The sequence below is a fragment of the Apium graveolens genome, chromosome 10 (genome assembly GCF_009905375.1).
Source record: "Apium graveolens cultivar Ventura chromosome 10, ASM990537v1, whole genome shotgun sequence".
Classification (NCBI taxonomy): Eukaryota; Viridiplantae; Streptophyta; class Magnoliopsida; order Apiales; family Apiaceae; genus Apium; species Apium graveolens.
Window position 1 is genome coordinate 206,840,999 of NC_133656.1, and position 16,162 is coordinate 206,857,160.

Sequence of the window (16,162 nt, forward strand, 5' to 3'; positions counted from 1 at the left end):
GTGGTTTTTAGAAAAACTTAGCAGCGTGATCTTCTCCGCATCTTGCCAAAACATGGCTATACCCTACTCTTTCCTTGAGGTTCAACTGCGATGAACCCTTTAAAATTCAATTTACTACAAAGCTCTTCCATCTTCTTATAACTACTGATTGTTTCACTCAGAAAACAAATGATAGTTTCTCTGATCGGGTTACGTCTTTAAGGAACTGAACTTTTCCAGGTGAACCCATGCCCTGACAGTTCCAAGCTAAATCATTCATAATGAGTGGCGGGGTTGCAGTGCAATACCCGCCGATAACTCGTTTTTTGAACTCTGTGCCTCTCCCTCTTGTGTTTCCATGTCAGTAAACTCAAGATTGTAATAATCCAGAGAAATGGATATGAAGAGAAGAAATAAGGCTAATGATTGGAGACAGGTTAAAACAGAATACGAAGAAGTGACCTTCACTTCACAGAACCTCACATATCAGATGACAAGACGAAAACCTTAATTAGGGTAAACTTAATTAATGGCAAAACCATAACAACTCAACATATAAACTACCTGTTATAATTAGTGCAACTTACAGTAATAAACCGATCAGATAGTTTAATCTACATAGACAAACACTGTATATAGAGAGAGAGGGCGGGAGAGGAAGTAAGAGAGGGAGATATAGAGAGAGAGGGAGGGAGGGAGAGAAACAGCGTAGGGGAGGGAGGTACTTACGGATCACCCTATAATCTTTTTTTATAATCTTCTTCCATTCTCTTTCTATTTATCAAAATTATATATTTTTATATATTTTTAAATATTAACTGCTAAAATATAAATCTACAATACATTTAAACTTTGTAATCTTATTTTAAGTTTAATTTGATTATTGATTTTTTTTTTAAGAAAATGATTTAAGCTGAAACCATCATGCACCAAATCGTTTTAAACGGGTCGATTTGATTTAAATTATTGACATAATAGTTTGATGTCAAATTGAAATTTTTGAAAATAAATAATTTCAATTTGATCAGTCAAAATAGTCCAAATCGCTGATGCTCGCCCCCAATTTTTAATTGACAGATGTATTCCAATGGAAATGGGTCCACAGCATAATATTCCCCAAATAATCATTTCCTTTCATTTAATTAATATTCACAGCATTTACATAAATCAACTGGTAACTAAAAACCCCACTCAGTTTTCAGTTTTATTTGACAACTGTCCCCTTCAAATCACACTTGTTTTCTTCCCATAGATTCAGAGCACACGCGTAACTCCCACAACGCGAGTTCAAAAATGCGAATACCTCGGCGCGTGATCGTCACCAACACTGAAAACAATTCAGACCATTCCCGAAACATTCTCCTGTTTGGTAAAAATACAATTCTTTTTATTAAAAACGATAGTATCATACGTGTACATCAAATATTTATTTCGAGATTTTTTGAATATTCGGTACGTTAAACAAATTTGTAACATCTTTTTTGTCAAGGACAAATAGTAATATTTTGTTTTTTACTGCGCTTGAAACAAGAGTGGTGGCTATATATACGGGGCAGTCTCTCTCGTTTGTTTCAGTGTTCTCTTCTCGCCGCACAGACACACACACACACACACAATTTTCTCTCCGACATTATAAGAAACTCACATCTCTACACAAACTCATACACACAGTAATGGCGGGAAATGACTGGGTTAATAGTTATTTGGAAGCCATCATTGAGTCTGAGCCAGGGTTTGAAGAAGCGCGGGGAGGGTCTTTGTTGTTGCGAGAACGAGGAAGGTTCAGTCCTACTCGTTACTTTGTCGAGAATGTGATTGGATTCGACGACACTGATCTTCATCGTGCTTGGCTTCGTGTATGTTTATATTTTGTTTGTATTTTTTTTTATGAAGCGATTGTGTTTTTGTTACTGTAATTTATGTGATTTATGCTGTATATACCAGGTATGTTTGGTTGATTTACGTGATTAAAGTTTGTTGTTATATATGGTGATGAATTTATAGGCACAGGCTTCGAGGAGTCCGCAGGAAAAGAACACGAGATTAGAGAACATGTCATGGAGGATTTGGAATTTGGCTCGTCAGAAGCGAATGGTTATTTCATTTCTTATATCTATCGTTTATTTTATCGTTTATTTTCACACATACAATGACACTGATACTACTGTTTGTGATGATATGAACATGTGAATGGGAAATTATGTGTTGTGATTGTTAAATTGATAGCCCCTCGTTTATTGAATTTATAGTAACAAGTATGAAATAAGAAGGTTTTAAGGATTTTTATTATGTTACCCTGATTCGGACACGATACGAACAAGGCTGAAGATTCTTTGTTTTAAGAAATTCAATATTGTTTGATATGTATCCGGATTTGGACTGCTGGCTGGTGGGACTTGGCGTGTAAACTTAACATTATTTTTTCCTATATGTTGTTAGAATTTTGTACTTTCTGAAAAAAATGTGCCTAGTTGGGCTTAATTTTTTGTGGATCTTTAAGAAATTAATTTAAAAGTTAAGTTGTAAAACAAGGTGTATGTATGATTATTTAGATTACATGTTTGGCTTGACTACTAGAGGGTGAAATGTCTGATTTTAACATGAAGTGTGGCTCAGATCCCTGAACCACATCCGTGTCTTGTCGTGTCGTATCTTGTCCGACACGTACACGTGGACCAGAGAATGTAATTAGTTGATTTCTATCGCAGACGTTTCCTTATACATGGGTTTGCTTATGATAAGCAAATTCTAATTTGGATGATGACGTGGCTTCATAACTGTTCGTGATGTGCCCATTTTGTGTCTCCATTTCCGGTATCAAAGTATAAAATCTTGCATGAATAATCAATATGTACTGAATTTAATTACTGAGTAAAATTTTACTGCGGAATATTGTTTATTTGAATTTAATTGTCTGGTATAACCCCATCATATGTGTTTTGATACATTATGGTTTATGTGTCTGGTCCTTTGGAACCTCTTGTGCTTGCTTTGCTTACTACCCCCTTTGCTTATATATGTTCATGTTCCTCATTTAGAACTTGTTACTGGTTGCCATCTAATTTCACTTAGTTTGCAATTTTTGAATTATTTTGAGTACTAATTCCAAGTACGAGTGGTTCTAATGGAGAAAGATTTTTTTTAAAAGCGTTCAAATGCTTTGTACTTTGACATCTTTCTGATTTAGGATTTTACTTCTTGGAAGTTCTCATTAAGTCAATCCGTGTTCTTGTGCAGCTAGATGAAAAACAAACTCAGAGGTTGTCCAAACGTCATATGGAACGTGAAAAGGGTCTCAGAGAAGCAGTTGCTGATATGTCTGAAGATTTGTCAGAAGGTGAGAAAGGTGAAGCTGTTAGTGATATATCTGCACTAAGTGAGAGTAGTACAAGAGGTCGATTTTCCAGAATTAGCTCGGTCGATACAATGGAAGCCTTCATGAATCAGCAAAAGGGGAAAAAGTTGTACATTGTTCTAGTAAGGTACAAGTTGAATTTATTTTCAAACTGCTGAGTGATGAAAAAAGGATTTAAATTGACATTTATTTGAAATTGTTATTTCTTAAAACCATTAAACTTCTAGTGTAAATAGGATCCATAATTTACCAGGAGTGCTAATGATGGTAACTTCTTGCAATGCTTTGTACTTATGTTTTAATCAGAATCCAAAATCTAGACTTCCAAAGTAACCCATTTAATCGTATCCTAGGCAGAACCTGACGACCTTGTGTAATTTTGTTAAATTGTTCTGTCTGCAAGACATCTTTTATAGGCTGAAGGTAACATTGTATATGACGTATGTGCTATAGTTACTAACAACTGGGTATGTTTGCTTTTGTGAAAATGACACACACGTTTCTTATATATAACCACTATTATTTTATTTTTTCAGCCTGCATGGTCTGATACGAGGGGAAAATATGGAACTTGGTCGTGATTCCGATACGGGTGGACAGGTAGATCTTGGTTTTAAAAACTTGCAAAATTGATGTTTTTAATGATGTTTGATTCTTTTCCGATAAAATGCATACATTTTTTTTATCATAATGATTGATTTTAAGACTTGAGGATCAATGAAAGAGTAAATTTGATTTTGTTGAAATTCTTCTGAAGGATACTAGCTAATCTTTTTTCTTAACTTCCCCTTTATTCCAGGTTAAGTATGTTGTTGAACTTGCTAGAGCTTTAGGCTCAACGCCTGGTGTCTATCGTGTCGATTTGTTGACTAGGAAAGTGTCATCTTCTGAGGTAGACTGGAGTTATGCTGAACCCACAGAGATGCTTCCTCCAAGAGACTCGGAAGTTTTTGGGAGGGAGATGGGGGAGAGTAGTGGTGCCTATATTATTCGCATTCCATTTGGTCCAAAAGATAAATACATTCCGAAAGAAATGCTGTGGCCCCATGTTTCTGAATTTGTTGATGGTGCACTTAAGCACATATTACAGATGTCTAAAGTCATTGGTGATCAGATTGGAGGTGGTATCCCAGTCTGGCCTGTCGCCATCCATGGGCATTATGCAGATGCAGGAGACTCTGCTGCCCTACTATCTGGTGCTCTAAATGTTCCCATGCTTTTTACTGGCCATTCACTTGGTCGAGATAAGAGGGAACAACTTCTAAGACAAGGCAGATTGTCAAGGGATGAAATAAATTCTACGTATAAAATAATGCGAAGAATAGAAGCAGAGGAGTTGGCCCTTGACGCGTCTGAAATAGTTATAACTAGTACTAAACAGGAGATTGAGGAGCAATGGGGCTTGTATGATGGTTTTGATTCGAAATTACAGCAAAAGCTTCAAGCAAGAATCAGGCGGAGAGTGAGCTCCTATGGGAGGTTCATGCCTCGTATGGCTGTAAGTACTGCAACAATTTTCTTATAGCATCTATGTCAAGCCTTAGCTGTCTCATGATAACAGAAGTACATTGTATTGGTCAAAATTATGCATCCTTGCCCTAGACCAAATTAGGTAGTGTGCAATGTTTCCAATTACTAAAACTAGGCAGCATTCTCTATGCTACTTCACCGGAGACACGCATAAACGTGGTTCTTGAATTCTTAGCTGCAATCTGAAAGTTAGCATCTGTTGGTGGATATACTCGTGATTTACTGAGTGGTTTCTGCTAGTCCAAATAATTACTAGTTGCTGACAAAATCCTAAAGGCTCAAGTTGTATGCAGGTAATTCCTCCAGGGATGGAGTTCCACCATATTGTTCATGATGGTGATATCGATGGTGAAGCAGATGGCAGTGAAGATCATCCAGCCTCCCCAGATCCACCTATATGGGCCGAGGTAATATTGTTTTCGTAGTTTATGTCCTTTTCCATATTTCCATCCCAATGCAACTTGTGGACTACTTATAATTCTCTAAGATAGCCAATTTCGAAACTTGTATAACTAATTTACTTAATTATGCAGATAATGCGCTTCTTTACTAATCCACGAAAGCCTATGATACTAGCCCTTGCAAGACCGGATCCTAAGAAGAATCTCACAACTTTGGTTAAAGCATTTGGAGAATGTCGTCCATTGAGAGAGCTTGCAAATCTTGTAAGTCTGAGTGACCTTTTACATCAAGAAAATAACATATTCTTTAATAAGAATAGCCTATGTTATTAATGCAGTATTGTCCTTCATTATGCAGACATTAATAATGGGTAACCGAGATAATATTGATGATATGTCAAACACAAATTCAACTGTATTGACCTCAATAATTAAGCTGATTGACAAGTATGATCTCTATGGTCAAGTGGCGTACCCCAAGCACCACAAGCAGGCTGATGTACCTGACATATATCGTTTAGCAGCAAGGACCAAGGTATAGAAAAACTTAATTGCTATGCATTTTCATTTTTTTACCATATGTCAAGCAAGTACAAGGTGCCAATTATACTTTATCTTTAAAATTATTTAGTATATTGGCCCTTTTTCTGCCAAAAAAGTCCAATTAAATTTTTGCCATGTGTGTGAATCCTGACCTTTAAAATGCTGTTTGCATTTACTAAGCTTGTATAGTGCTGTAGTTGAAAAAGAATTTTTTTTAGTACTGATCTCCCCCGTCTTTCATTTTCCTCCCTCTTTCTCTCTCATACAGCTGGATGCCTGATTTTGTCGTCTCATTTTCTGCAGGGTGTTTTTATTAATCCTGCGTTTATTGAGCCATTTGGGCTCACTCTTATTGAGGTGCTATGTCTTTTCACAAGTTCTTGCTTTCACTAGTTGATTTTAATATTAAATTGGACTAACTTGTTTTTGTTGGACAGGCTGCAGCTCATGGTTTACCCATAGTAGCCACTATAAATGGAGGTCCAGTTGATATATACCGGGTACAGGCTCAGTTCCTTAACTAATAGCCCAAAGCAATAAATTTCTTCTGACTAAGTGATATGTCAAATCGAGTAAACTAAAAATGGATTGTTGCAGGTACTTGATAACGGTCTTCTTGTGGATCCTCATGATCAGCAATCTATTGCTGATGCTCTTTTAAAACTGGTAGCAGAGAAGCAGCTTTGGCTTAAATGCAGACAAAATGGGCTGAAAAATATTCACCTGTTCTCATGGCCAGCACATTGCAAAACTTATTTGTCTCGGATAGCAGCTTGCAAACTAAGAAAGCCACGGTGGCTAGAAGTTGAGGATGATGGCGAAAATTCAGAATCAGATTGTGATTCGTTGAGAGATATACAGGATATTTCTTTGCACTTGAAGTTCTCTCTGGATGGTGCGAGGAATGATAAAAGAGGTGATGGTGATAATTCATTGGACCCAGAAGATCGGAAGAGTAAATTAGAACATGCATTTTTAACATGGTCAAAGGGTGGCCAGAAGATGACAGAAAGCCAAGATTCTTTTGAGAAAGTGGACCAGAATGCAAGATCTGGAATGTTTCCGTCTCTAAGGAGTAGTAAGTATATATTTGTAATTGCTGTAGATTCTGATGCTATTTCAGATCTTTTTGAAAGCGTCAGATCAATATTTACAGCCGTGGAAAGGGAGAGGACTAAAGGGTCAATAGGATTTATACTGGCTACTTCATTTACAATGTCAGAAATACATTCGTTTCTGATCTCAGAAGGTTTAAGCCCTACTGACTTTGATGCTTATATCTGTAATAGTGGCGGCGATCTCTATTATTCTTCTCCTCGATGTGAAGAGAACCCGTATATTGTTGATTTGTATTATCATTCACACATCGAGTACCGATGGGGTGGAGAAGGGCTAAGGAAGACTTTGGTTCGCTGGACAGCTTCTATCACTGACCAGAATGGTGAAGATGGAGAACACGTGGTTACAGAAGATGAAAACATTTCAACAGACTATTGTTATGCTTTTAAAGTTAGGAGGCCTGAATTGGTACGCTAATATTTCTCTTAAAGTTTCTTTGTAAACGGCACATCAAGTCCATATGGTTGACTAATTATAATCTTCTCAAACCCTTCATATTTATGGATTCTAGTCTTCTGATAGTTATCATATATTGTGTAAGATTTTCTTCATGTTACCAAATGTGCTTGCAGGTTCCTCCTGTGAAAGAAATCCGGAAGGGGATGAGAATTCAGGCTCTCCGTTGTCATGTTATATTATGTCAAAATGGGAGGAAAATTAATGTGATTCCACTTCTGGCATCTCGCGCTCAGGCACTTAGGTATGTTTCTTACAGTACAGCTCTCTAAACTTCTTCTTGCGCTGATATGCTCATCTGTTTTACCTCGGTAACAAAAGTTTTACCAATTCTTCTGAAATTTACATTAATTTATTTCCAAATCCCAAACAATCACTAAGATAACAGTGTACAGGTTTTTCTATCAGCCTGGTAGTACTTTTTTTTTTCATACCAAGGTTTCGAACAGTATTGCATTTTGCAAGATCTTTCTCTCTAGAAAATAACCTCTTTTTCTCAATTAGTATGTAAAGTGGAGATACATAGCATGCTATCCATCCAAAGTTTGTAGTTATTAACTTTCCTTTAGTAGCTAGGTCGGCGCGCAGACCTACTGCTAGGTCGCATCTACTTTTTTGTCATCCACCTAATGATTGCGCCTAAGCAGAATATTGGTGTATTTAAATCTTAAATTTTATCCCAAGTAGTTGTTATGTCATTTGCATTAATTTATGCTCCATTTCAGGTATCTATATCTTCGATGGGGTATTGACTTGTCTAAGATGACCGTATTTGTTGGAGAAAGTGGTGATACTGATTATGAGGAGTTGATTGGTGGTCTGCACAAGACTTTAGTTTTAAAGGGAGTTAGCTGTGGTACTACCAATCAACTGCATGTTAACAGGAGCTACCCTCTTACAGACGTAGTGCCAGTTGACAGCCCTAACATAGTCCAGGCAAACGAAAGATGTGGCAGTACTGACATCCATAATTTACTGGAGAAGCTGGGAGTTTTTAAAGGCTAGAAAAGCTTCTGTACACCTGTATATATGAACTTTAAATAGTTCCATCAGGTTTGTATACTTTGGGATGCAATTCCTTCAGTTTGTATCATGTTTCAATCAGATCGCTTATTTATAATACCCTGGTGAGGTGCCTTTGAAAAAACATGAGAAATTTCTCTGTAGTAGTATAGTGTTAGTATTTTGTTGAAGATCCATATCTTGATGTCTCCCTGGCGTGAGAGCACGGTGTACCTATACGAAGCCAATAATTTCATTGCTTTGTAGGTTGATGGAATCATTGTATGAGTCTCTGTTAGATAATGATGCTTTGCTCCCAATGTAACTGAGGATATTTGGGAAAACTTATAAATTTGTTGTTTCGTTGTATTATCTAAATTCATATAATTTATTTTGCTATAGAGTCTGTTTTTCCTTATCCAGCCATAATTTTGTTGAAGCCCAGTGTTCAAATGTTGGCTGTGTTCTTTGTAATTTCTTACAATGTCAGCACAAAATGAGACCAATAGACCATATTTTATACTTCATCAGTTTAGGTTGGACATCAGTGTTGATTTTCTCTATAACAATCAGCATTGCGTTGATCATGTTTTAAAAGTTTGACGGGGATACTGTAATCCGAAATTACACATAGAAATCTTGCAACTTTGCATGTCATGTGTTTGCTGGGTAAAAGATTAAAATACATGTTTGACTAATGACTGATGACCATCCCATTTTTTATATTTAAGAAAGGACTAAGTTTAGTAAGAGAAAGTTATTTAATACTCCCTCCGTCCCACTACATTGTTTAATTTTCAGCACACAAATTTTGAAAAAATTATTATAAAACTATATTTTATAGAAGCGGGAAGGAGGGAGTAAAACTTTTTCAATTTTGGAAAAAAAATGTTAGAGTTATGAGACAAGACTTTCTTATAATTCATATCCCATATAAATGAATTGTTACATTTGAGAAATGTACTACACATATTGTACTATTTATGTATAGTTACATAAATTATTTTTAATTTTTTTTCTTCTGAATAACTATTAAATATTTAAATTTTTATTCGAAAAAAAATTCAAAATAAATTATACAACTATACTAAATAAATGTCAAACACTTCATTTAAATGTTAACAATTTAAAGGTACAGATGAGTGGTAGTAGGTATGATATGTCAAAATTATCAATACTACTTGATAATATGTAACTTAATTTCCCATTTTCTTATTTAAAAGTAAGGCGAAAAATATGTCAATTTTCAATAATATCTTTGTTTGGATAAATTTTTTACTTTAATATTAGGATTCTGAGATTAATGTCGGGAATTTTATTATATACAAATTATGTATTCGTTTTAATTATCATTCTTGACTACAGTATTGTGCTTATTTGATGAAAAAAATACATTTTTAATGAAAGAAATTGAGTCAAATTCATTTTGATTTAAGGATAAACAGCTCCTGTCTTGATACGACACGTCTGTAGAGATTATTGTTGATCTCTCTGTGTTTATTTTGTCACCGTATATATAATATATAATCAAAAAGGTCGTTTTTATTAGTAAAAGTGTGCATCACAAATAGTATATAAACATACATTTTGATTCTGTAACTAACAACTTCACCATCTACACTGGCCTCGTGTTCCTTTATTTTTTTGCTTAAAGTAAAAGAGAAGCCAAGATAAACATACAATATTCAATAATCAATAATCGGAGTTATAATAACAATAAAAAACACACAGTCACACACAGTAATAGTTAGCAATGGCTTCTTGGTTGTCACTTTCTCTCTTTGATAAAAAACCAGATGACGATGATGAAGAAGATGATGATAATCAAGTAGATGAAGAAGACGCGCACGAAGATGATTCAATTCAAAACCCTAGCTCTCTATCTGTCAACATCTCCGCCGTCATAAGCCGTCAATTTCGCGGTGTCGCCGCTTTTCTCGCTCCGCCGCCGATTTCTCCCGACTCCGCCGAAATATCCGGTGGTGTTTCCGCGGTGTCTCCGCCGAATTCGCCGTTAGTCGGAATTAAAAATGATTTAGTTGAGATCGGCGGAAGCTTTAAGTCTAAACTGTCTTTGATTTCCTCCGTCACTGAAATTTCGAGATTCGCTAACAGTTTGTTACAGTTTGGAGATGATGATGAAGATGATAAAGTGCAAAAACAAGGCCTAGGGTTGAGTGTGGAAGTTGTGAGTTTCGTCCAGGATATTTCGGAGAGGCCTGAGTTGTGGACTGATTTTCCGTTGTCACTTGGAACTGGTAAACTTCTGCTCCGTTTTATCTTGCAGTTTGAATCTGATCTCTATTTATAGAGATATTCTATAATTGGATTGTTTGATATTTGTACTGTCTGTTTTTGTTAATAATGCTTTCGGTAATTTAGTTAGTAAGTTTAGTTGCTTCTGGTTACGGTTCTTGTACATTTATTTCGATTGCTCTAATGAATGTGTATTAAATATTTAGCAAAAAGCGTTAAGATGATATGTATGAATGTGTATTAAATATTTGGAAAAAAGCATTAAGATGATATGTGTTAACCTAATTATTGTTTGAAGACAAGGTTTTGAGACTCGGAGTTATGGTTGTCTTATTTGATCCCTCTGTTTTTAAGAATCTACAGTTATTCGGCAACATAAGACTGCAATGCCATTTAGGCGCTTTTTTGAAGTTAGGTTATTACAGTGCCAATATTCACTTGATTAATGCCTGGCTGTTACAAAACTAGGAAGTTGATGAATAACTATTTGGATTACCGACCTGCCAATCTTATTTTCAATCCGGTAGCTTACTAAATTAATTAATCTAGAAGCGGAAGGTTCCTATTGTTTACTTGCCACTTCACTTATGTGGTGTGGTTGAATTTGTGCGGTGATTTGACAATTGCTCTGCACCTCTCTGACCACCGATAGCATATACATCCATCAGAACAGTACTAGCATTAAGCAAACTTTAAGGACTTTCATCTTTTGGAAACAAACTTGACATGCTTCACCTTCAACAGTAGAATCTCTCTACCTTACTCTTCATGCTTTTGTTATGAATTTATAATCATGTGCTGAAGGCACGTCCAAATGAAACCAAAGGAATATTTGTTTTATTTTCCATTTTTGCTGGCATCCTGGAGCAAGTTCATAAGTATCCCTACTACCCTTTCGTTTTAATTCCTCAGCATGAGACATTTTATATATGATTTACATACACACACACAAAAGAGAAGGAGATTTTGGGAAATGACCCCGCTTCTAAGTTAACATCAGAAAAGAAATAAATATACCTATTATTTGAAGTGTGAGGCCTTAGCGATTATTTATTTATTCATTTATTGAGTTTAGCTTAGCATCCCACTCTAATAGGCATGTTTTCATCTTTGATACCCATTCTGTTCATACTTAGATTTGTTTAAACTTGGTCTGTCACTTAGTTGCTACCTCCATTGAGGTGATACTAGAAACTGGCATGGCATCATCTATACTATAGTCTATAGATAAGAGAAAATAATTGATTAATGTAGTCCTATTCTAGTGGGTTACATTTATTACATTGAGTATTGACCTACCTGTTATTTGGTTAGACATAGATATCCAAAAAACATATCTAAAACCTGTTACACACCATTCATGCAGACATTTTCATTTAAGTAATATCTACACCGACAAGCCCAAATTCCCGTGACCCTAATCGACCAAAAACACTGCTCCCTCTGTCATGTTCATTTCTATACAGTTTCTTTTTTTGGACGTCCCACTCAATTGTATAGATTCCAAAAATAATAAAGTTTTATAATATAAAAATTAACTACATTCACTTACATCCACTACTTTCTTCCACTACACCCTCTTTATATATTAAATATTAATTGGTCCCACCACTCCATCCACTTTTCTTACTTTTTTCCACTAAATTACACTTTTTCTTAACATTCGTGCCGAACCCCTTATGTATACTATCTAATGAGACGGAGGGAGTATTAACTTTATATTTATCACTGTATCTTTACATAGTGAATATTTTTTTACACAATTTTGTTATTCTTCACAAGAAGGCACTATCTTGTCATTTAATGTAACTTCTATTGTTTGTTATATAGTGCTTCTTTATTCTATAGTAGGAGTTGCTAAGAGGGTAGCTGTACATTGTCAAATTATAATATTTATTAATTATTAATTTTTTTCATATCAATTTTAGTTCAGAAAGCACTCTGATAGTTAGGATTGAGCACCCTTCACCATTTCCAGGGTGATCCTATTTATTACATATTTAATGTATAACCCTTAAACTATAATAAGTATTGCTATTATATAATTTTTGTACTTTTATAAGCTTTTAGCCATCTGGGGAGGTAACCTTCTAACTCTTAGTTACCTACATGGTCCCACATCTTGCTTTTTATGTTAGTATATATGATCAATATATGTGTACACTATTACCTAACAACCAAATGATTTACATATAAAAAATTTGTCACACCTTGTCAAAGAGGGTCTAAAGTTGGCATTCTTGCAATTCTAATAGGAAGCATGCCATGCCATGCGGCAATTGGCACCAAACCTTGGAGATGCTACTAAACTAGTTGATTCGTATCACCGTATTTACAAGTTGTCGCAACATTATAAAGTTATATTTAATAATATAGAAGAAGAAATAACTAAGAATGAGAGACTCAGAAATCTTGACCCTCATTCTTTTCACAAAAATGTTGTGAGAACAGCGTCCAAAATTTACACATTTGTAAGCCGATATAATTTGCTAATGATGTCGAATTCCGAGTATGTACTTGATTTCGTTTCCTCCATTCTTTTAGAAGGGTACAAATATGAACGCAACCAGTTCTTAACATCTTTAATATTCACATGTCTAATACATAAATTACAATTACATAGTATTGTACTTGTTCCAGTCACTTATGTGCATTATACGATATATATGCTTACTCTAATTGATACTTTATTGAAAGTAAACTATAATGAGATGGCCATACATTTAGCTTTATAAGTTGGAAAGATATGCTTATGGTAATTGATAACATACGTGTTTATAATGCAGGCATAGAATTACTAAACTTTCTTCTATCCTAATGCAGATTTTGATATGTCTGAGACTCAGAGGGAACACATTGCTGCAATCGAAGAAATGGTGCCAAGTATTGCTGCCTTGAGGCATGAGATTGGAAAATTTGTTAACGAAGACATTTTTTGGATGATCTATTTTATTTTGTTGCTTCCTAGGTTGAATGAGTACGAGTCCAAGCTTTTATCAACTCCAGAGGTATCAAGCGCCATGTCTTTCAGTTACTTGTAATAATCGCATGCATTTACCCATGGAAATTGAAATGGCCATTTTTTATATACTTTGTCGTCATGGCTTTTCCTGCAAACCAGCATCGCATCATGGCATAAAATTATGTCAAGGTGTCTTCTTTGCCAAATTCCAAAGTGTATAATGATATAATCTCCCCACGGCTTCAGGCGGCATTTATATGTCGAAGTATTAGCTCCAGAGAATTTAAGTCGACCAGATCTGGTTTTGATCTGTCCCAGTAACAAATTTTTTTATTATAAATAAGTTTTCTACTGTTAATTCTTTTTGTGAATCTTAATTTCAAGTAAGCAAATAATAAATGCATCAAATTTTGTTCTTAATCCTGAAATCTTAGTTAAAAAAGGATGCAATTTGCACTCGGATAGTCTTACACAAACGTTATTTAATCCTATTGAGAAAAGATGGCAAATTCACTTGATGTTCGCTGGTACTTGTTTCTGGGCTTCTCACTTGTTTACAGTGTAGTTGATGCTTTTCACTTGATTTAGCGTGTAGGAATTTATGGCATTTTCTAGAAACATATGCTGCAAAACATTAACAGTTTGGTCAGAAGCTGTGAAACATGGGAAATATATTGTGAGAAGTTGACGTTCTTAGTTGGAAAAACGAAAGATGTCGCAGCAAGTAGTTCGGTTAGATTTTATGGCATTTTGGTTCCCTAGAATCTAGGTAGTCTTGTTCTTGTAAGGAGTAAAGACATCATCGGAAAGTAGTTTTACTTTGAAATAAAAGACCGTGACGAGTAAGGAAGAGGGTAATAATCTAATGCAAGTAGAAGATTTTAAAATCTGTTTAACTGTTTTATTATCTTTTCTTGATGAGTTGGATCATGTATGTGCTATATTGGTTTTACTGTCTTGGGTTAAAAGAGTCAAGAAGGCAATTACTTGCCTCATTGTCTTGTACTTTCTCTACGGTGATATTTTTACAAGTGATCAACATTACCCGTTTTTACTTGTGTGTATTCAGATTGTGCACGCTCTTAAGGATAAAATTATTCTTTAGGAATGAAGTATCCTTGTTTTGTTCATTTACTTAATTCATTATAATGCCAAATATTTAGCTGAAAAAAATAAATGTTTGTTAGATATTATACCTGTGTTTTCGTCTTTTTGAGTCACTTCCTGTGCCCCTGCATATTAGTCTCATGACAGTCGGACTGAACTAAGCTACATCTTATTTTATTTTGGATAAGTTAACTTTTACCTTGAGAATAATGATTTTATAATTCTGCTGTAGTTTAATATATTGGTTCCTGGCCTCCTGGGTCAAAGCAGAAGGGATATATAGGCTTGATAGATTTGGATTTGAAATTGATTGTACGTGGTCTATGGAAGCTGGTTCTTAGATTTAAAGCAGATTGTGTAGGGTCTATGACTCTATGTAATTGATTACTTGTACATGATGCCGTGAAATTATATGCTACATGGTATGATATAATACGCCAGTATATATAGATATAAATGTCCCGCGCCACGTGTGAGACCATGTACCGGTTAGGATTATTCTATCTTTAAGAGTATTTATTTGAAGTAAATGTGCTCAGAAAAACTACAATTCTTACTTTAAGTAATGTGTGTTTACAGATTGTTGAAGCAAGGGACGTACTCCTGCATAAACTGCAGGAAAAAAACATGGCACCGCCTGTGAATTCTGTGGCCTTTGAGAGTGTGAAAACTTTGAAGGACAGTGGAGGGAATGACAACAGCACTCAAGCAAACAAGAGGCCAACTCGTGGAAATGAAAAGATTAACTATGCTGAGGATTCTAAGGAGTTCGAAGAAGATGTTGGTACAGACTCCTTTGCTGAAGTCAAAGTGTCCGAAGAGGATAGCTCATTCAGTGATATTGAGAGCGATGATACTTACCTCTCAGGTAAACAACCATGCAGTAGACAATCAGAGATTCCTTCATGCTCGGAGTCCAGTGATTGGGTTGAGTTAAATGGAAGTTTTGGTATCCTGGGTGATAAACAGAAGACAGTTCCATCAACTTCCAGAGAAAAGGGTTCAGAAAGTGAAGAGTCAAATGAGTGGCTCGCCATTGATGATTCGGATTTAGACCGTCCAGCAGTTGGTTGAATGTTTAAAATCTTAAACTTTTTCTTCATTTTTTAACTTTTCGATTAGGGAAAGGGGGAGTGTTTAGGTGAGAAGGGAGAATGCTCTTATACTCCCAGACTTAAAGTTGTGTATATTGGACCTTTTATAAAATCTAAAGCCCCACTAAAATAATATAAGTATATACATCACCAAAGTGGTAACAATCAGGATATGATTTTGTTCTCCAGAAGGTTGTAATTGCTGTTAGTGTCATACAATTGGTGTTGGTGGAAGTAAATTGATGGAATTTGATATATCATATCCAGTGCTACTAATTTTTGTTGCTTCAGGTTTAATCTTACCCGATTAATGGTGGTTTAGTCTCTGTATACAAGTTTCTGACGTGTTGATACATTT

At 35.3% G+C, this 16,162-nt stretch overlaps 2 protein-coding genes across 2 annotated transcripts; both read left to right on the top strand.

The window, feature by feature from the left end:
• Positions 1-1,581: 1,581 nt before the first annotated feature.
• On the top strand, positions 1,582-8,768 carry LOC141689159 (putative sucrose-phosphate synthase). The gene is made up of 13 exons (XM_074493346.1): positions 1,582-1,835; positions 1,984-2,073; positions 3,217-3,461; positions 3,871-3,934; positions 4,134-4,832; positions 5,158-5,271; positions 5,398-5,529; positions 5,624-5,800; positions 6,112-6,165; positions 6,246-6,308; positions 6,406-7,335; positions 7,500-7,627; positions 8,109-8,768. The coding sequence occupies exons 1-13, from the start codon at positions 1,653-1,655 to the stop codon at positions 8,386-8,388; spliced, it is 3,159 nt and encodes a 1,052-aa protein (XP_074349447.1). The 5' UTR covers positions 1,582-1,652; the 3' UTR covers positions 8,389-8,768.
• Positions 8,769-9,987: 1,219 nt separating this feature from the next.
• On the top strand, positions 9,988-15,942 carry LOC141693219 (uncharacterized). The gene is made up of 3 exons (XM_074498236.1): positions 9,988-10,643; positions 13,465-13,649; positions 15,290-15,942. Exons 1-3 carry the CDS (start codon positions 10,139-10,141, stop codon positions 15,782-15,784), a joined length of 1,185 nt encoding a protein of 394 aa, XP_074354337.1. The 5' UTR covers positions 9,988-10,138; the 3' UTR covers positions 15,785-15,942.
• The last annotated feature ends 220 nt before the right edge of the window (positions 15,943-16,162 follow it).